Raw genomic sequence first — 23,161 nt, forward strand, 5'->3', positions numbered from 1 at the left:
CAGAGGATATTAATATTATGTCTGTTTTAATGCCTAATGCATCGTAGGATTGTGTTAGAAAGTTGTACATTATAATACGTTATTCTTTTAACTGACTGTATAAATGTGTAAATGTTTTCATATTGCTTTACACACTGGTGTGATTGATATTATTATTGGTATAGTTGATGGTATTATTAATGTTGTCTCTGTCTCTGTCTCTCTCTCTTCGTTTCTCCTCTTCTTTCTGTCTAAATTAATCACCACAACACATCCCTCCTTTTACTTGATTTGGTCACTAGGTGTTGTGTTAAGGCTGCTACAATATCATTGAGTTACACGGCCACTTTAGCTGTACTTTAGCTACAGATCTTAAATGTTTGTTATAAAACAGCATTCAACATGAGGCAGACAGCTCTTACTTTTCTCCAGTGTGTCAGCAAGCTCCTTCTGGTTCATTTTCCTCAGGACGTGCAGTGTGATCTTCAGAGCCCCCTCTCTGGCACTGCTCTCCTGCTTCTCATCTTCAGCGTCCACCACTTCCTTATCCTGCTTCTGACTCTCAAAGCCTTCTGGGAGTTCTGGACTAAGAATCCTCTTAAACATCTTCAGCTCGTTCTTCATAAATGTCATAATATTCTCTTCAAGCAACTGAAATAAATAAAGTAAAGTAAATGAGTTAAGCAACAGAAAAAAATGCTTTCTCATGAACACATTAATGAATTATTGACAGATCAACTTTACTTGAGGTAAACAAAAACAAATGTACATAACAGGACCACATACACTGAATATAGAGGCCAGGTCTGTTTGATGACTCTGGGAAGACTGACCACTGAGAATGTCTGACTCTGATCTCTCCTGTTGGTTTCTGGGGACAAAAAATGAGATTACATCCACTCATCCAGGGAGTGCACACACACACACACACAGGGAGGGAATGTTGTGTTTGTTTAATATTGTTTTCGGACTTTGGATACATTTCTGTCCTGCTAGACCTTCCCCGGTCAACTGTAAGTGCTGTTATTGTGAAGTGGAAATGTCTAGGAGCATCAACGGCTCAGACGCGAGGCACTATGGCACTATGCATTGGGGCAGGTAGCGTTCAGGTAGCGTTCAGGTAGCGTTCAGCTCGCGTTCAGGTAGCGTTCTCCGGTAATCCGCCAAACCCAGATTTATCCCTCGGAATGCCAGAATGTGAAGCGGGATTCATCACTCCAGAGAATGCGTTTCCACTACTCCAGTACAATATTACACTGGTCTTTGTGGTTCAATCTGTGCTTGAAATTCAGTGCTCGTCTGAGGGACCTTACAGATAATTGTACGTGTGGGATACAGAGATGAGGTAGTCATTCCAAAATCATGACACTGTTATTGCACACAGAGTGAGTCCGTGCAACTTATTATGTGACTTGTTAATCACATTTTTACTCCTGAACTTATTTAGGCTTTTCATAATAAAGGGGTTGAATACTTATTGACTCAAGACATTTCAGCTTTTTTTTTTTTTTTTTTTTTTTTAATAGTATGTGGTATTGTGTGCAGGCCAATGCCCCCCCCCCAAAAGAAAGTTTAAGTTGAATGAATTTTAAATACAGGCTTTAACACAACAAAATGTGGAAAAAGGTCAAGGGGTGTGAATAATTTCTGAAGGCACTGTATATATAGCTACCTAATATTGAAACTAATCTTCGCTAAGCCTCTGACTGGATTCCTTTTTTCCTAAATTGTCATGGTTCCACCTGTCACAAGAGGGCGGCAGAGACTATCCTGTCCAATTGACTCATTATGATTTCCCTGTTAAAAGAGGTGTGTTTTCTGTTGTCCTTTGCAGAAGCTTGAATTGTTTGCCAATTGTTTTTGTCTCTTGAGTGAGTTTTCGAGACTTAGTGTTAATTTTTTTCTTGTTGTATTCAGCATATCACTGTTAGGTCTACACCTGTTGTATTCAGCATGTCACTAATGTCTACACCTGTTGTATTCGGCGCACGTGACAAATAAACTTTGATTTGAACATGTATTTGTGTTTGTTGTCTCTTCTCCATGGTAACTGTCAATAATAATAATAATAATATAATGAGTCACTGTTTGTCATTCACTTACACACACAGACACACCCAGGGAGGGAATGTTGTGTATGTTTAATATTGTTTTAGGACTATGAAAATGGAAAAATTATCAGTCTATGGATTATGAACACCCCCCCAAAAAAAAAAATGGGAAAATGGGAGAGGAGAAATGACTAGAGACAGTGTTGTTTAACTCACTGACCATCACCCATGAGTTCTTCTTACTTTTGTTCAGTAGAAAAATATATAGGATGATCCATAGACTTGTCACTCTTCATGGACACACAGCTGGGTACAGGGGAGGCTGGTCTCTCCTGCTTGATTGGGCTTCAACATAACAGAGACAAACATTACATCTCTCATCTACTCTGAGTGCAGATGAGGAAACATAAGAAGAGGTTATTTCCACAACACTATATATTAGTTTTCAGAAATGTTGGTAAATTAGCTTTTATACCTTAAAGATTGGTGTGGTTTTAAAAAAACTAATCATGGCATGGGGTTGTTCAATGACAGACATGTATCACTTGATGGTTTTATTTCAGAAAGACAAATAATCATGTTTTTTATATGCTATATATCTACCCCACACAGTCAAATGTTATGAATTTGTGTTTGTATTTGTATATACTATGGTTCCCCATTAGCTGGTGCCAATGCATAGAGTTCCATGTATCCAAGGCTCTATGTAGTACTGTGCGCCTCCCATAGTCTGTTCTGGACTTGGGGACTGTGAAGAGACCTCTGTGGCATGTCTTGTGGGGTATGCATGGGTTACCAAGCTGTGTGCCAGTAGTTTAGACAGACAGCTAGGCGCTTTCAACACGTCAATACCTCTCATAATTACAAGTAGTGGTGAAGTTAATCTCTCCTCCACTTTGAGCCAGGAGAGATTGACATGCATATTGTTAATATTAGCTCTCTGTGTACATCCAAGGGCCAGCCGTGCTGCCCTGTTCTGAGCCAATTGCAATTTTCCTAAATCCTTTTTTATGGCACCTGACCACATGACTGAACAGTAGACCAGGTGCGACAAAACTAGGGCCTGTAGGACCTGCCTTGTTGATAGGGTTGTTGAGAATGCAGAACATCGCTTTATTATGGACAGACTTCTCCCCGTCTTCGCAATTACTGTATCGATATGTTTTGACCATGACAGTTTATTATCCAGGGTTACTCCAAGCAGTTTATCTCAATTTGCTCAATTTCCACATTATTTATTATAAGATTTTGTTGAATGTTTTGTCCCAAATACAATGCTTTTAGTTTTAGAAATATTTAGGGCTAACTTTTTCCTTGGCGCCCACTCTGAAACTAACTGCAGCTCTTTGTTAAATGTTGCAGTGATTCCAGTTGCTGTAGTAGCTGATGTGTCATCCTCGTACATATACACTCTGGTTTTGCTTAGTCAGTGGCATGTCATTAGTACAATTTGAAAAAAGCAAGGGGCTTTAACAGCTATCCCTGGGGAATTTCTGATTCTACCTGGATTATATTTGAGAGGTTTCCTTTAAAGAACACCATCTGTGTTCTGTTAGACAAGTAAGTCTTTATCCACATTATAGCAAGAGGTTTAAAGCCATAACACATACGTTTTTCCAGCAGCAGACTATGATCAATAATGTCAAAAGCTACACTGAAGTCTAACAAGACAGCCCCACAATAATTTTCTCATCAATTTCTCTCAGCCAATCATCAGTCATTTGTGTAAGTGCTGTGCTTGTTGAGTGTACTTCCCTATAAGCATGCTGAAAGTCTGTTGTCAATTTGTTTATTGTGAAATAGCATTGTATCTGGTCAAACTGCAATTTTTTCCAGAAGTTTACTTAGGTTTGGTAACAGGCTGATTGGTCGGTTATTTGAGCCAGTAAAGGGAGCTTTACTATTCTTGGGTAGCGGAATGACTTAAGCTTCCCTCCAGGCCTGAGGACACACGCTCTCTAATAGGCTTAGATTGAAGATGTGGCAAATAGGAGTGGCAATATCGTCTACTATTATCCTCAGTCATTTTCCATCCAGGCTGTCAGACCCCGGTGGCTTGTCATTGTTGATAGACAATAATTTATTCACTTCTTCCACACTGATTTTATGGAATTCTAAAGTACAATTCTTGTCTGTCATAATTTAGTCCGAGATACTTGGATGTGTAGTGTCAGCGTTTGTTGCTGGCTTGTGATCCCTAAGTTTGCTTATCTTGCCCATGAAAAAGTCATTAAAGTAGTTGGCAAAATCTGTGGGGTTTGTGATGAATGAGCCATCTGATTCAATGAATGATGGAGCCAATTTGGGGTTTTCCCCCCCTAAATGTCATTTAAGGTGCCCAAAAGCTTTTTACAATCATTCTTTATATAAATTATTGTTTTATTTTGTTTCGTCACGATTTCTTAATTTGATGTACGTTTTCAAATCAGTTGGGCTGCCAGACTAATTTGCCATACCATTTGCCTCATCCCTCTCAACCCTCTCATCCCTCTCATCCCTCTCATCCCTCTCAACCATACAATTTTTCAATTCAATTCAATTTTCAATTCAATTCCATCAATCCAAGGGGATTTAACAGATTTTACAGTCATTTTCTTAATGGGGGCATGCTTATTAGTAATTGGAATAAGCAATTTCATAAATGTGTCAAGTGCAGCATCTGGTTGCTGCTCATTACACACCACAGACCAACAAATATTCTTTACATCAACATATGAATCTCTTATGACCTCTTATACACTATATTAGGACCAGCCTTTGGATCTTTGGTTTTCCTAGATATGGCTATTACATTGTGATCACTATATCCTATGGATTTAGACACTACTTTAAAGCAAATATCTGCAGCATTAGTAAAGATGTGATCAATACATGTTGATGATTTGATTCCTGTGCTGTTTGTAACTACCCTGGTAGGTTGACTGATAACCAGGTTGCAGGCACTGCAACTACATTTTTAATAAAGAACTGTATAAATTATACATTTGTGACATCAATATTGATTTGATACAGTAGTATGAGATCTGTATGTAAAACATTTGACATTTTAGCAGGGGTTAAAGCAATAACAAAAACATCCAATGACTGAAACTTAAGTCGATCACAGATTGATTGTCTGGGGCTCAGTTAACCTCCCCTTTCATGTAAAAAAAAAAAGTCATGACCATCATGCTTTTAGGGAAAGAGGATCCTTTTAAAATGTATTAAACTGCACATTTGACCAATTCTAGTCCCCTTACATAGGGGGTCCGGGGTCCTCCCCAGGAATTGTTTTATGTAGATGTGTCACGCCTTGGTCTTAGTATTTTGTGTTTTCTTTAATTATTTGTTCAGGCCAGGGTGTGACATGGGTTTATTGTGTTGTCGTATTGGGTTTTTTGTAGGCATTGGGATTGTGGCTGATTAGGGGTGTGTCTAGCATAGGTTTGGCTGCCTGAGGCGGTTCTCAATCAGAGTCAGGTGATTCTCGTTGTCTATGATTGGGAACCATAATTAGGTAGCCTGGGTTTCACTGTGTTTTCGTGGGTGATTGTTCCTGTCTCTGTGTAGTGTTCACCAGATAGGCTGTAATTAGGTTTTCGCGTTTCTGTATTAGGTTTGTTATGAGGTTTGTTGTTTTTGTATTTATTTAGTTATTTCATGTATCGCTATTTTTTCATTAAAGACGCTGGTATGAGGAGGCAGCACGGCGACGCGGATGGAAGCCTGAGAGTCACCCCCAAAAATGTATTGGGGGCTCACAGGGAGTATGGCGATGCCAGGTAGGAGACCTGCGCAAACTCACTGTGCTTACCGGGGGGCTAAAGAGACCGGGCAGGCACCGTGTTATGCTAGTGAGCGCACGGTGTCTCCAGTGCAGGTGCATTGCCCGGTAAGGTACATACCAGCTCTTGTATTAGCCAGGCTAGAGTGGGCATCGAGCCAAGTAAGGTTGGGCAGGCTCGGTGCTCAAGAGCTCCAGTGCGCCTGCACGGTCCGGTCTATCCAGAGCCACCTCCACACACCAGTCCTCCGGTAGCAGCTCCCCGCACCAGGCTTCCTGTGCGTGTCCTCGATCCAGTACCACCAGTTCCAGTTGATATACTGAGAGCACTGGCCAAATTGCACTGGCCAAATTCCAGTCTGCTTGTCAGAATACATATATATATATTTCCCTCTCTATGGCTCTCGTAACTTTAATGTGCATGGAGAGGAACAATTCTCTCGCCTAGAACACACAACAACAAGCTGACTAGGTAAATACAGTAGGTAAACTGTTTTGCTATGGGGTTGTCCGATTTTGTTTTAATAAATTACATTACAAGAATAGTAGCAGTGGAAAGTTCCATCCTGAGTGATTAAGTAGAGACTTTGAATGACTTTGCCAGCAGCTACAGTAGACTAGACAGCGCTGTCTGAGTGGAGAGCAGCAGGTGGTGCTTCATTATAGAACGCTGCAGGTGGTGCTCATTATAGAACGCTGCAGGTGGTGCTCATTATAGAACGCTGCAGGTGGTGCTCATTATAGAACACTGCAGGTGGTGCTTATTATAGAATGCTGCAGGTGGTGCTCATTATAGAATGCTGCAGGTGGTGCTCATTATAGAACGCTGCAGGTGGTGCTCATTATAGAATGCTGCAGGTGGTGTTCATTATAGAACGCTGCAGGTGGTGCTCATTATAGAACGCTGCAGGTGGTGCTCATTATACAACGCTGCAGGTGGTGCTCATTATAGAACGCTGCAGGTGGTGCTCATTATAGAACGCTGCAGGTGGTGCTCATTATACAACGCTGCAGGTGGTGCTCATTATAGAACGCTGCAGGTGGTGCTCATTATAGTACGCTGCAGGTGGTGCGCATTATAGAACGCTGCAGGTGGTGCTCATTATAGTACGCTGCAGGTGGTGCGCATTATAGAACGCTGCAGGTGGTGCTCATTATAGAACGCTGCAGGTGGTGCTCATTATAGAATGCTGCAGGTGGTGCTCATTATAGGACGCTGCAGGTGGTGCTCATTATAGAATGCTGCAGGTGGTGCTCATTATAGAACGCTGCAGGTGGTGCTCATTATAGAACGCTGCAGGTGGTGCTCATTATAGAATGCTGCAGGTGGTGCTCATTATAGAACGCTGCAGGTGGTGCTCATTATAGAATGCTGCAGGTGGTGCTCATTATAGAACGCTGCAGGTGGTGCTCATTATAGAATGCTGCAGGTGGTGCTCATTATAGAATGCTGCAGGTGGTGCTCATTATAGAACGCTGCAGGTGGTGCTCATTATAGAATGCTGCAGGTGGTGCTCATTATAGAATGCTGCAGGTGGTGCTCATTATAGAATGCTGCAGGTGGTGCTCATTATAGAACGCTGCAGGTGGTGCTCATTATAGAACGCTGCAGGTGGTGCTCATTATAGAACGCTGCAGGTGGTGCTCATTATAGAATGCATTCATCTGAAAATCGAACTGTCGGTAAACAATCCTGCATGTCAGTTCAGTACAAACAGCCCACTGAGATTTCTATTGCTGATCTACGCTGATTTCAAAAACAACCTCTCCAGAGTCCATATGACGGATAAGTTTTACCTCTGCATTTTAGTCATTAAGCAGATGCTCTCATCCAGGGCCCAGTTTCCCAAAAGCATCTTGAGGCTAAGTTCACCTTTAGAACATTCTTTGAGGTGTTTCCCACAACCATTGTTATTTTTGTTGCACTTGAAAACGCTTGTAATCTAACTCCTGCCTCATATCACTTGTTGAACAGCTAAGTGCATCATTCGATTATTTTTTGCCCTCCCGCATCACTTTATGCACAGAAGATCTCTACTAAACATAGAATCACATGGTTTAACCATCTCTCTGTGACGCTGATGACTTCAGAACAAAGTTGACTACAAACACAAAGTTGAGAATGTCTTTGCAATTGACACAAACAAGTAGGGGTGTGCCGATCTCGTCATACTCTTATTCTTAATAATATCCATTTTATCTCACTTGATTCTCGTAATCACATTTACTTGTGATCGGAAAACCTGGTTAAGCATATACCTCATATGTCCTATCACTCAGAGCTGATCTCAGATCGCATCGTCATGTTCCATCAGTCATTCACAGACATTGTTTAAAGGTAAACGACCTGGCAGATGAAAATGCAGCGTTCCATTTCTGTTGATCCTATCAGTATGGACACGTGCTCCAACGATGCACATAGCAGCCGTTCTCTCTGCTTGGTGTTTAGAGAAACGCCTGTTTCTTCTTTTTAAAAACACTCCTAAGTCTAAATTCCATCGCTATCGTGAAACCGGCCCCATAGCGACCTTCAGTACAGTTACCATGTCTTAATTTGATAATCCTGTTGTTGCAGGAATTTTCCTGCACTACAGGAAATACAAACTTGTAGTGTATTCGAGTTTTAAAAAGGCTTCTAAAGTATGTAATTTCCACTTTAAAATGTCAGACTTCATTTGCCCTAATGAAAAATGTATCAGCCATACAAAAAATGAAATTAATTATAATCCACATAATAATTCACATTTCCTGTTGCTGCAGGATTATTTCCCTAGTGTGAAAAACTGGGTCAAATTAAGATATGGCATCTGTAAATGCATGAATGTTATGATAGCTAGGTGAGACAACCACATATCACAGTCAATATACACAATACAAACATTAAATTCCAGCTAATCAATGGAAATATAGTTTAGCAAAAAAAATTATGTGAATTATATGAATACACATAACACTATCATCACCTATGTGAATACACATTACAATCATTGTCTTACCTTTTATCTCTGTCTCAACAGAAGCAGTCTGAAATGATCATTACTTTCATTTACTCAACCCACTTACATATCAGGTTCTGCCTCTCTCTCTCTCTCTCTCTCTCTCTCTCTCCCTCTCCTGACCTCTCTCTCTCTCCCTACCCCTCTCTCTCCCTCTCTCTCCCTACCTCTCTCTCTCTCTCTCCCTACCTCTCTCTCTCTCTCTCTCTCCCTCTCTCCCTCCCAACCTCTCTCTCTCTCTCTCAACCTCTCTCCCAACCTCTCTCTCTCTCTCCCAACCTCTCTCTCTCTCTCCCTACCCTCTCTCTCTCTCTCCCCCCTCTCTCTCTCTCTCTCTCTCTCTCCCTCCCAACCCCCTCTCTCTCTCTCTCTCTCCCTCCCAACCTCTCTCTCTCTCCCAACCTCTCTCTCGCTCTCTCTCCCTACCTCTCTCTCTCTCTCTCTCTCTCTCTCTCGTCGGAGTGCATGCTGGGAGTGAGTCGTCAAGCAGGAGTGATTGTGAGAGCGAATGCAATTTCTTTTCACTCTATTGGGTTTTGGTATGTATATATATATATATATTGATTAGTTTAGTTGTTTTAAGGGTATATTGTTTAACTATCACTAAGCACGTATAGGGGTGGTGGGATCTTTGAGGTTGGTTTTTCGCGAGGGCACAACCAGCGGGTGGGGCTGGTTGTAATGGCCACTCGCGGAAGTGTAGAGTTTGAAAAACTTAGTCGGAGGCATGGAGTAAAGATTCCTGCTGCAGTCGGGTGTTCAGTGGAAGAATGTAGCTTGGCTGTGGGTGCTATCATTGGGTATGATAGCATCAAATCAGCCTCAAGGATGAATAGCACTGTAGTGATATTCTTAGATTCAATTGAAAAGGTGGATAAGATAGTTGAGAGGGGTGTTGTGTTGCGGGAGACACAGACGCCGGTATTTCCGCTTATGAATCCGGCGAAGAAAGTTATACTTTCTAACGTGCCACCATTTGTTAGAGATGAAGTGTTGGAGCGAGAGTTATCTCGCCATGGTCAAATCGTATCTACAATAAAGAAGGTTCTTTTTGGATGCAAATCTCCATGGTTGAAACATGTCGTGTCTCATAGGAGACAAGTGCATATGATTTTAAAAAAGGACGGAGATGAACTGAATTTAGCGTTCAGTTTTAAGATTGATGGATTTGATTATGTCTTCTATGCATCTACTGAATCAATTAAATGCTTTTGCTGTGGAAGAGAGGGGCATTTGGTGCGTAGTTGTCCCGAGAATGAGCGCGCTGAGCCTGGTAGTAGCTCTAGTGCTGGTGCAACTAACGCACCACCGCGAAGGGATGAACATGCTACGGGTGCAGGGGAAGAGAGGGCAGATGTGGTTGGAAAAGTAGGAGAGGAAGGCATTGTGGATACGGGGGCAATTGTGGTAGATCAGAACAAAGAGGGAGGGGAAACAGTAGGTGAGATTGCGACTGCTGTCGCTGAGGTGGTGCTGGAAAATGAAATTGGAGGTCAAGAGGAGATTGAAATAACGGAAAAGGAAGCAGATGTTTTCAAAATACAGAGGAGTAAAAGGAAGAATTTAAGGGGTGGTGAAGGGTCTAATTCTAAGAGAAAGGTAGAGATTGATAAATCAGTTGAAGATGAACAAGTTGTAGAGATGGTGGAGTTTTCTTCTGGGGAGGATAGCGAGAGTGAGTCATCTGACGCGTCACAACAATATAGTGAGATAAATGGGGTGGAAGGGAGGTATGGGATCGAGAAGATATGTCAATTTCTGAAGTTGACAAAAGGGAAGAAATATATGCAGGATTACAATGTAACTGATTTTTTCCCTGAACGTGAAGTGTTTATTGAATCAGCAAAGTTTCTGATGTCAAAAATTACAGGGGGAAGTTTGAAAAGCCCTGAAATTGCTAGACTCAAGAAAGTGGTCACGAGAGTGATAAGTGATGTAAATTCTAAAGAAAATGAAAGAGTTCAGTTGCAGTTTTAACTCTGTAAAGAGATGTGGTGGCTGTATCTTCCTCTGTATTTTTTTTCATCCATGAGCAGTTTTAAGATTTCTTCTTTAAACGTAAATGGGGCAAGAGATGGTAAAAAAGAGCCATGGTGTATGAGTTCATTAGGGAAAGGGAAGTGACATAAATTTTCTACAAGAAACGCATAGTAATTTGGAAAATGAAGTTATGTGGCAACAGGAGTGGGGGGACAGTGGTGTGTAGTCATAAAACTCAAAAGTGGGGGTGTGGTTATCTTGTTCTCAAAAGGGTTTTTGCCTTTGTCATATGAGGTTGAAGAGGTAGTTGAGGGGAGGTTATTAAAAGTTAGAGCAAGGTATGAAAACATCACTATGTGTCTGATAAATGTATATGCCCCAGTGGTGACAGTTGAGAGGGTATGTTTTTTAGAGACATTATCAAATACCATTGAGAAATGTAACAAAGAAGATTATTTATTTATTGCTGGGGATTTTAACGGCACAGTTAGCGATTTAGATAGAAATCACCAAGAAACTCATATAGCCTCAAGGACTTTTTAAAAACGCCTCATTGTAACACATGAACTGTGTGATATTTGGCGGAGTCAACATGGAGGAACAAGGCAGTACACCTGGGCGCATGTGAGAGAGAACATCATTTCTATGGCCAGGTTAGATAGGTTTTATGTTTTTGAGCATCAATCTCAGGTCTGTAAATCAAGTGTGATAACCCCAGTGGGATTTTCTGATCATTGTTTAATAACAGAGGTGGTGTTCATTAATGATGTAAAACCCAAAAGCACATACTGGCATTTTAATATAACTTTATTGAGTGATGCTCACTTCAGGAACTGTTTCAGTTTTTTCTGGGAGAGGTGGAGGTCTCAAAAGGCCAGTTTTGTATCCCTTCAACAGTGGTGGGATGTAGGGAAAATCCAGATTCAACAATTTTGTAATCAATACACAAGGAATGTCACCAAGGATATCACCAGATCAATGAAAGCCCTAGAGTTTGAAATAGTGGAACTCATGACGTTGGTTGAGACCACAGGAGATCGAGGCCATACTCAGGCCCTCAAGAGGAGAAAAGCTGCATTGGCAGACCTGCTGGGTATCAGAGCACAGGGGGCATTGGTGAGAAGTAAGTTTCAGGGAATATCTGAAATGGATGCCTCATCCAAATTTTTCTTTGGTTTAGAGAAAAAGAATGGACAAAGAAAAATTATTCATTGTCTCAAATCAGCTGTTGGACAAGAGCTCACTAGCCCTAATGAAATTAGAAAGAGGGCAGTAGAGTTCTATGCTGAGCTCTACAAGTGTGAGTACAAAGAGGATAAAACAGTGACACAGCAGTTCATTGATGGGCTCCCAAAGGTGGCTGCAGAAGCTCAGGTTGAGCTTGAGCAACCATTGTCTTTGCAGGATTTATACACTGCATTAAAAGGCATGGAAAATGGAAGGGCACCAGGCATTGATGGGCTTCCCATTGAATTTTTTAAGTCTTTTTGGGCTATGTTGGGAGAGGATTGGTTAGAAGTAGTTAATGATAGTTTAACCGGAGGGTTACTACCAATAAGCTGCAGAAGGGCTGTCCTCACCCTACTGCCCAAAAAAGGGTGACCCGAGGGAGGTGAAGAACTGGAGGCCGGTGGCTTTATTGTGCACTGATTATAAGATATTGTCAAAGGCTTTGTCCAACAGGCTGAGGGAGGTGATGGGGCAAATCATACATACGGATCAGTCCTACTGTGTTCCTGGCAGGCAGATAGGGGATAACATTTCTCTGATTCGTGATTTTTTGGACGTCTCTAGGGCTATTGGGTTGGATGCTGGTCTAATTTCAATTGATCAGGAAAAGGCATTTGACCGAGTTGAACATCAATATTTATGGCACACGTTTGAGGCGTTTGGGTTCAGCTCTGGTTTTATTGCCATGATAAAGGTGATATATGGTGACATTGAAAGTGTATTGAAAGTTAACGGTGGTTTGAGTGCTCCTTTTAAAGTGTGCAGAGGTATTAGGCAGGGATGTTCTTTGTCAGGAATGTTATATGCCATTGCTATAGAGCCACTACTAAATAGCATTAGAAGTCGCATTGCAGGGGTGTACTTTTCAGAGGATATTCCTCCTATTCGTCTCTCAGCCTATGCTGATGATGTAGTTGTGTTAGTGAAAAATCAAGCGGAGGTGGATAGCTTGAGTCTAATGGTTGATCGTTTTAGGGGAATATCCTCTGCAAAGGTAAATTGGGAAAAGAGTTGTGCTTTACAGATTGGAGAATGGTCTGGAGGGATCATGGCTTTGCCAGGGGGGCTAGAATGGTGTAAGGGAGGTTTTAAGTATCTTGGAGTGTACCTAGGAGATGAGGGGACTATGGAAAAAAATTGGAGTGGGGTGGTTGAAATGGTGGAAGGGAGGATGAGATGGCGTTTGTTACTATCCCGTATGTCATATAGGGGGTGCACTATTATAGTTAACAATGTGATTGCCTCTGCACTGTGGCATCGGTTGTCAGTTTTAGAACCACCATCTGGCCTTCTGGCTAAGATACAGGCAATTATTGTGGATTTCTTTTGGGATAAATATCACTGGGTTCCACAAAGTGTTTTGTATTTGTCAAAAGAGGAGGGGGGACAAGGTCTTGTACATCTTGCTAGTAGGGCTGCTGCTTTCCGGTTTCAGTTTATTCAAAGGTTGCTTCATGGACTGGAAAATGTGGTGTGGAGAGGGGTGGCAGGTCTTGTATTACAGCGGGTTGGAGGATTATGTCAATGTAGACAGCATAAAGTACAACAACAGATCTATGTGAATGTAGACCAGCATAAAGTACAACAACAGATCTATGTCAATGTAGACCAGCATAAAGTACAACAACAGATCTATGTCAATGTGGACCAGCATAAAGTACAAGAACAGATCTAAGTCAATGTGGACCAGCATAAAGTGCCAGAACAGATATATGGCAATGTGGACCAGCATAAAGTGCCAGAACAGATATACACCCTCAAATTCAATAAATTCTCAATGACTTTATCGCCAAGACCCTGCATCCCTTCCTTGAGTACAACAACAAATCCATGATAGAGTTGACTTATGTAATCATGCCATATAGTGGGCTAGTCATTACAAATCAGTAAGGACAGACGTGGTAACGACAACTTGTCAAAAAAAAAAGAAAATTCTGTGGAAGTTATTTTGTGTTTTTGAATTTCTGATTATGTTTAATTAATGTATTACATCTTTCAAATCTGCTATTAAATATTTATTCAACTGTAATTGAGTAAAAGTAAAGATACCTTAATAACAGAAAATGACTAAAGTAAAAGTGAAAGTCAGCCAGTAAAATACTACTTGAGTAAAAGTCTAAAAGTATTTAGTGCCAAATATACTTAAGTATCAAAGTTAAAATCGAAATAATTTCAAATTCCTTATATTAAGCAAAGCAGACGGCACAACATTATGGAGTAAAATGTATTATGTATTATCTTAAGGAATGTCGTGAAGTAAAAGTAAAAGTAATCAAAAAATATACGGTAAATAGTGAAGTACAGATACCCCAAAAAATGACTTAAGTAGTACTTTAAAGTATTTATCCTTAAGTACTTTACACCAGCATGTAGAAGTCAAATCAAATCAAATTTTATTTGTCACATACACATGGTTAGCAGATGTTAATGCGAGTGTAGCGAAATGCTTGTGCTTCTAGTTCCGACAATGCAATAATAACCAACAAGTAATCTAACTAACACTTCCAAAACTACTGTCTTATACACAGTGTAAGGGGATAAAGAATATGTACATAAGGATATATGAATGAGTGATGGTACAGAGCAGCATAGGCAAGATACAGTAGCTGATATCGAGTACAGTATATACATATGAGATGAGTATGTAAACAAAGTGGCATAGTTAAAGTGGCTAGTGATACATGTATTACATAAGGATGCAGTCGATGATATAGAGTACAGTATATACGTATGCATATGAGATGAATAATGTAGGGTATGTAAACATTATATAAGGTAGCATTGTTTAAAGTGGCTGGTGATATATTTATATCATTTATTTCCCATCAATTCCCATTATTAAAGTGGCTGGAGTTGAGTCAGTGTCAGTGTCAGTGTGTTGGCAGCAGCCACTCAATGTTAGTGGTGGCTGTTTAACAGTCTGATGGCCTTGAGATAGAAGCTGTTTTTCAGTCTCTCGGTCCCAGCTTTGATGCACCTGTACTGACCTCGCCTTCTGGATGATAGCGGGGTGAACAGGCAGTGGCTCGGGTGGTTGATGTCCTTGATGATCTTTATGGCCTTCCTGTAACATCGGGTGGTGTAGGTGTCCTGGAGGGCAGGTAGTTTGCCCCCGGTGATGCGTTGTGCAGACCTCACTACCCTCTGGAGAGGCCTTACGGTTGAGGGCGGAGCAGTTGCCGTACCAGGCGGTGATACAGCCCGCCAGGATGCTCTCGATTGTGCATCTGTAGAAGTTTGTGAGTGCTTTTGGTGACAAGCCGAATTTCTTCAGCCTCCTGAGGTTGAAGAGGCGCTGCTGCGCCTTCTTCACGATGCTGTCTGTGTGAGTGGACCAATTCAGTTTGTCTTTGATGTGTATGCCGAGGAACTTAAAACTTGCTACCCTCTCCACTACTGTTCGATGTGGATAGGGGGGTGTTCCCTCTGCTGTTTCCTGAAGTCCACAATCATCTCCTTAGTTTTGTTGACGTTGAGTGTGAGGTTATTTTCCTGACACCACACTCCGAGGGCCCTCACCTCCTCCCTGTAGGCCGTCTCGTCGTTGTTGGTAAGAAGGACAGAGAAGCTCAGTTCTGGTGACTTTTCAAAAAGGACATTCTACTGCAAAATGAATGAAGATACAAGGATGCTAAACACCATCTAAAACATAGGTTCCTCCTCCAGAAATGAGCCCAATAACATCAGGGTAATAATGATGTTTAAATGATTTTAACATTTTGCACCATGCATATAGCCTGTATTGATGGTTGTCGTGGAAATTTCCTCTATTTACCAAATCATGAGATCAAACCACACACAAGTCAGAGTTAGTTATCACAAAGTCCATCTTTAATTATATGAGCTCCATCGCAACCCTGTGACACACAGATCAATTCAGTGTCTATAAATGAATTCTCTGAGAGTCCCTTACAAATTGCAACTGAGATCCTTTATAGCAAAGACACACATAGCCAGACAGCATTGGCATAATTTATCCTTTATTTTTTTCTCCTAAACTATGTCCTTTTCTCAAACTCAGAACCATAAACCAATCCTCCATATCAACAGGCATATATCAAATCCATCCTATCTTGACAAGATCACAGAGACACATTGACTGGCACACAGACATTGTGGAGCCAAGAGATACACGCTTGACCTCTCCCCTCTCTCCGGCCCAAGTAACTTAGTCCTGACAGAGAACAGATAACTGCAACCCCACCACAGTATTATACAAACATAAACATTCTGATGAGAAGTAACTTACAAACATATGATGAATATAAAACATCTTACCTATGTTACCAACTAATTCTGATTATTCCCCAACATGGTCTATTACCAGATGTACTCTTAGCAATAAGCATTATGACCTGTAGCCCAACTGATGGAGCATAGTGACTAGAAATACACAGGCTGAAGCATGGGGTTTGTATCTGTATCTTCCCCATTGAACACAACATCATGATTGTTATTATTATTCAGTATAGTTTTTTGTTGTAGTTTTTGTTTCTATTACAAAGTATATAATCGCCCTTTTAAGATGCCATTGCCCCTTTAAGATCTCTGTTGAAAATCTGCCTAAATCACGCTTGAAACTTCGGTTGTAACTGCATTTGTAAAACGATGCCACAACGCAATTGAAGGATTATAGAGATAAACGTGTTCGCAATGGAAAGCTTCGATCCCCACTCTTTTTCTTAACTAAGGCCAAAAACTGCTTTCAAAAGGGTTTCCCCCGTGATTACATGAAGAATTGTTTTGGGTTGACTGCTTGCATACTGACCTACAAAGGCAAAGAGCAGTAACAAGTAACAGTCAAACTGAAGATAAAAATGGCTTTAAGGTTGTACTGCTGTCCAGCCAAACATGTTGTGAATGATAATGTACTGCAGTCCAGCCAAACATGTTGTGAGTGATAATGCACTGCTGTCCAGCCAAACATGTTGTAAGTGATAATGTACTGCTGTCCAGCCAAACATGTTGTGAGTGATAATGCACTGCTGTCCAGCCAAACATGTTGTGAGTGATAATGCACTGCTGTCCAGCCAAACATGTTGTAAGTGATAATGCACTTCTGTCCAGCCAAACATGTTGTAAGTGATAATGCACTGATGTATTACCTTATTATGAAGTCCTATTTTATATTGATGCTGCATATACTGATACTGCACTCTGCCTTTGTATGAATTTAAACAGCTGTATGGGTAATACAAAAGCAAAGAAATGTAAATGTGTTGATCCAACATTTTGTTGTTTTTCTGTTTGATTTGAACAGTTTGAGTTCTAACTACATTCCAACTGTATTTAATGGTGTTTTGTAGTTGTGTTGTCATGTTTTGACTGATGTATTTACCAACTGTATTTAATGGTGTTTTGTTGTCATGTTTTGAATGTTTTATTGTAGTATCCCTCAACTGTATTTAATAGTGTTTTGTAGTTGTGTTGTCATGTTTTGAATGTTGTATTGTAGTAACCCTCAAGCTTTTTTTAGCCATAAACTAAAAAAATGTAATCACAGAAAATGTTTATACTTGTATATAATATTTGGCATTGTATTAATATCACCGCTGTCATTTTCTTTATGTTAGCTAGCTTTTAAATTTTAAATTTTAAATTTATTTAATCTTTCTTACCATTATCTGCGTATTTGCATTTCAATGTGAGTTCAACCATAATTTTTCTGTCGGATTGTCATGTTTATTCAACTTTAGTTTTAGAAGTGGGGGAGGCATGATTTTAAAATTATTATTATTATTTTTTTAAATGGATAACCACTCAAAACAGCCGACCACTCGGAGGAATCCACATGGTCCTAAAGCACAATGTTGCCCTGTTTTGTATCACCTCCCAATGCTAAAACTGGGGGAGACAAAAATATAATTTCAGAATGTGGAGGGGACATGTCCCCAGTGAAAGTTGGGCACCTGGATAACTATCACTGGCTGTCTCATGGAGTGTGTGAGGGTAAGTGTCATGGTGGTATGGCCTGAACTCAGAGTCTGATCGAATACCAAGGGAAACCACAGTAACTGCAGTAAAACATGGTGGAACAAAGCCAGCTGGCAGTAACTTCACTTACTGCTTGGTTTTAACTTACATTTTGTAGTTACAGCAAATTTGAAACTCCATGTTCTCTGAAACAGAAGCTAATAGAACCAGGACACTTTGTCACAAGATATAACAGAAGCTAATAGAACCAGGACACTTTGTCACAAGATATAACAGAAACTAGTAGAACCAGGACAATTTGTCACAAGATATAACAGAAGCTAATAGAACCAGGACACTTTGTCACAAGATATAACAGAAGCTAATAGAACCAGGACACTTTGTCACAAGATATAACAGAAGCTAATAGAACCAGGACACTTTGTCACAAGATATAACAAAAGCTAATAGAACCAGGACACTTTGTCACAAGAAATAACAGAAGGTTATTGAACCAGGACACTTTGTCACAAGATATAACAGAAGCTAATAGAACCAGGACACTTTGTCACAAGGTATAACAGAAGCTAATAGAACCAGGACACTTTGTCACAAGATATAACAGAAGGTAATTGAACCAGGACACTTTGTCACAAGATATAACAGAAGCTAATAGAACCAGGACACTTTGTCACAAGATATAACAGAAGCTAATAGAACCAGGACACTTTGTCACAAGATATAACAAAAGCTAATAGAACCAGGAAACTTTGTCACAAGATATAACAGAAGGTAATTGAACCAGGACACTTTGCCACAAGATATAACAGGACACTTTGTCACAAGATATAATAGAACCAGGACACTTTGTCACAAGATATAACAAAAGCTAATAGAACCAGGACACTTTGTCACAAGAAATAAAGATATAACAGGACACTTTGTCACAAGATATAATAGAACCAGGACACTTTGTCACAAGATATAACAGAAGCTAATAGAACCAGGACACTTTGTCACAAGATATAACAGAAGCTAATAGAACCAGGACACTTTGTCACAAGATATAACAGAAGCTAATAGAACCAGGACACTTTGTCACAAGATATAACAAAAGCTAATAGAACCAGGACACTTTGTCACAAGATATAACAGAAGGTAATTGAACCAGGACACTTTGTCACAAGATATAACAGAAGCTAATAGAACCAGGACACGTTGTCACAAGATATAACAGAAGCTAATAGAACCAGGACACTCTGTCACAAGATATAACAGAAGCTAATAGAACCAGGACACACTGTCAGAAGACATAACAGATACTACTAAGCCTGATTTCAGTCTGAACTCATCTTTGACCAAATGTGTAGCAGCAGTTTGCAATTGTATGTCAGAATAGCTGTGCTCATAATCCTTATACCTCTTCATGGACTACAGTTGAACATTGTCTTGTTTTAGGGTGTGAACTGGTATGGTCTGATATGAATTACAGCAGTTATTTTAACAATGCTGGTTATAAATATTGTTGACCTTCATCCATGGAGACCTTGACTTGCATTACACTCGCTGCAGAATTTTTTTTTCATGAAATCATGTGACTTCTAGCTAGAGAAAATGATTCCTATAAACGTGCCCTGATACAAGCAAGAAACAAGTTATCGATGAAACAAAATGTGACAATCTGACCTATGACCCCTAAAATACAGATACTGCACTCGGCCTTTGTATGACCTTAAACAGCTGTATGGGTAATGCAAAAGCAAAGTAGAGTATCTAGAAATGTAAATGTGTTGATCCAACATTTAGTTGTTTTTCTGTTTGATTTGAACAGTTTGAGTTCTAACTACATTCCAACTGTATTTAATGGTGTTTTGTAGTTGTGTTTTCATGTTTTGACTGATGTATTGTAGTAACCCTCAACTGTATTTAATGGTGTTTTGTACATAGTTGTGTTGTCATGTTTTGACTGATGTATTGTAGTATCCCTCAACTGTATTTAATGGTGTTTTGTAGTTGTGTTTTCATGTTTTGACTGATGTATTGTAGTATCCCTCAACTGTATTTAATGGTGTTTTGTAGTTGTGTTTTCATGTTTTGACTGATGTATTGTAGTAACCCTCAAGCTGTTTTTAGCCATAAGGTTATTTAATCACGGAGAATGTTCATACTTAATAAATATGTGATTTTGTATTACTAGCAATGCTGTCATTTTCTTTATGTTGATCTTACCATTATCTGGGTATTTACTCTCTCACACACACACACACACACACACACACACACACACACACAAACATATACACACACACACACACACACACACACACACACACACACACACACACACACACACACACACACACACATACACACACACACACACACACATACACACACACACACACACACACACACACACACATACACACATACACACATACACACACACACACACACACACATACACACACACACACACACACACACACACACACACACACACACACACACACACATACACACACACACACACACACACACACTCACTCTATCACACACACACACACACACACACACACACACACACACACACACACACACACACACACACACACACACACACACACACTCACTCTATCACACACAATCTACACACACATTATGACACAGTCTCTTTGGCTAGGGAGACCTGGTCAAGAAGGCAGCAGTAGGACAAACAGAATACAAACAGCACATCAACCCGTTTCAGAGCTGGTCCTGTCTCCAGGAAACATGTGCATTCCTCCGGGGTCAACCCGTTTCAGAGCTGGTCCTGTCTCCAGGAAACATGTGCATTCCTCCGGGGTCAACCCGTTTCAGAGCTGGTCCTGTCTCCAGGAAACATGTACATTCCTCCGGGGTCAACCCGTTTCAGAGCTGGTCCTGTCTCCAGGAAACATGTACATTCCTCCGGGGTCAACCCGTTTCATGGAGTGCAGCAGGTAGCCTGCAGCAGGATTTTGATCCAACTAGGCAACAAACCTGACCAACTGACCTAATTGATCAATTCAGGGATTGCCTAAATTCAACACACTTGGTATTCCAGGTTGATTAAATCAGAAACATGAATTGTTGCGGACCTTATGGGGACATTGAACTGTTGTCTTGACCTTATGGGGACATTGAACTGTTGTCCTGACCTTATGGGGACATTGAACTGTTGTCCTGACCTTATGGGGACATTGAACTGTTGTCCCGACCTTATGGGGACATTGAACTGTTGTCCTGACCTTATGGGGACATTGAACTGTTGTCCTGACCTTATGGGGACATTGAACTGTTGTCCTGACCTTATGGGGACATTGAACTGTTGTCCCGACCTTATGGGGACATTGAACTGTTGTCCTGACCTTATGGGGACATTGAACTGTTGTCCTGACCTTATGGGGACGTTGAACTGTTGTCCTGACCTTATGGGGACATTGAACTGTTGTCCCAAACTTATGGGGACATTGAAACTGGGGACATTGAACTGTTGTCCTGACCTTATGGGGACATTGAACTGTTGTCCTGACCTTATGGGGACATTGAACTGACCTTTGTCCTGACCTTATGGGGACATTGAACTGTTGTCCCGACCTTATGGGGACATTGAACTGTTGTCCTGACCTTATGGGGACATTGAACTGTTGTCCTGACCTTATGGGGACATTGAACTGTTGTCCTGACCTTATGGGGACATTGAACTGTTGTCCTGACCTTATGGGGACATTGAACTGTTGTGCTGACCTTATGGGGACATTGAACTGTTGTCCCGACCTTATGGGGACATTAAACTGTTGTCTTGACCTTATGGGGACATTGAACTGTTGTGCTGACCTTATGGGGACATTGAACTGTTGTCCTGACCTTATGGGAACATTGAACTGTTGTCCTGACCTTATGGGGATATTGAACTGTTGTCCCGACCTTATGGGGACATTGAACTGTTGTCCCGACCTTATGGGGACATTGAACTGTTGTCCTGACCTTATGGGGACATTGAACTGTTGTCCTGACCTTGTGGGGACATTGAACTGTTGTCCTGACCTTATGGGAACATTGAACTGTTGTCCTGACCTTATGGGGACATTGAACTGTTGTGCTGACCTTATGGGGACATTGAACTGTTGTCCTGACCTTATGGGGACATTGAACTGTTGTCCTGACCTTATGGGGACATTGAACTGTTTGCACACATCCCGTGTGGGGACATCTTGACAAACTGGGGCCAAAATAATTATCCCTGTAAGGCAGACCATGTCAAAACCTAACCCTAACATTTAACCCCTAACTCTAATTCTAACCTTAAACCCCTTAGAAATGACCTTTTCCTTGTGGGTATCAGCAAAATGCCCCAGTTGGTCCCCACAAGTATAGTTAAACGTGCACACTCACACTCGAACACACACAATCTACACACACATTGTTCTGTAGTTGTGCTGTTTGTATATTGTTGTATTGTAGAGAAAACAAAACATTGACACCTGTATGTTTGGGAATTATTCTGCAATAATATGCTCAGTCCAAAGCTTTGCACAGCCCACAGACATGTCTACGAACTTTAGGTAGAGGGAACCCTCATCACGTGATGTCGGCACCTGTTGGGCTTTTGCAGAGAAGTCTCCCCTCTTGATCAGCATAGAACGGGGTCCCTAACAAACTGCATCACCTCTGTGGGGAGACTAAACTCATCAAGTCTTGTTTCAAAGTTATCTTTCAGTTTAACTAAAAACTCTGACATCACGGGAGTTATCTGTACTGATGATGAATGGATATAGTTACGCACAATAGGGAAATGATTTTATTCTGGGCTCAAATCAGAAGAGAAAATAAATGTATTTTGAAAAGAAATACATTGTTTCAAGCATGCCAATAACTGTTTAACCCCTCCCCCGTAGGCCCAAATTAAGTCCATTCAAGGGATTTTAAAATGTCACTCAAACAAACCTCAGCTACAAATTCCTCATCAACAATTGACACTAGTCTTTCATGTTATTTGTTTATTGGGATCCCCATCATCTGTTACAAAGCAGCAGCTACTCTTCCTGGAGTCCAACAATTATAAAGTTGTCTCCAGGTATATTAGACATCTCTTTACAGGACAATGGAACAGGGGTGGTAGCAGCGGATGGACTTTTTGGTTTGCCTAGGAGGAAGTAGTCTGGATCAAGTAATGAGTCACCAAGACATGGGGAAAAGCACTTTGCAAACCAAGCTGATGTGGATCG

General features: G+C 40.8%; 1 protein-coding gene and 1 long non-coding RNA gene across 2 annotated transcripts in view; one reads left to right on the forward strand and one right to left on the reverse strand.

Moving 5' to 3' along the window:
- LOC121838751 (NLR family CARD domain-containing protein 3-like) overlaps positions 1-2,409 on the reverse strand; it is a 48,608-nt gene extending 46,199 nt beyond the window's left edge. Inside the window, exons 1-3 of the mRNA XM_042314386.1 lie at positions 2,274-2,409; positions 766-850; positions 402-630 (exon numbers count right to left, since the gene is read on the reverse strand). Coding sequence (XP_042170320.1) covers positions 402-630; positions 766-850; positions 2,274-2,326 — 367 coding nt within the window. The 5' untranslated portion in view covers positions 2,327-2,409. The remainder of the gene's footprint in view (positions 1-401; positions 631-765; positions 851-2,273) is intronic.
- A 14,885-nt stretch (positions 2,410-17,294) lies between these two features.
- Positions 17,295-20,108, forward strand: LOC121844363. The gene is made up of 2 exons (XR_006081962.1): positions 17,295-18,487; positions 18,895-20,108. It is a non-coding gene; the product is annotated as an uncharacterized LOC121844363 (long non-coding RNA).
- The last annotated feature ends 3,053 nt before the right edge of the window (positions 20,109-23,161 follow it).

This window comes from Oncorhynchus tshawytscha, unplaced genomic scaffold (genome assembly GCF_018296145.1).
Source record: "Oncorhynchus tshawytscha isolate Ot180627B unplaced genomic scaffold, Otsh_v2.0 Un_contig_4226_pilon_pilon, whole genome shotgun sequence".
Classification (NCBI taxonomy): Eukaryota; Metazoa; Chordata; class Actinopteri; order Salmoniformes; family Salmonidae; genus Oncorhynchus; species Oncorhynchus tshawytscha.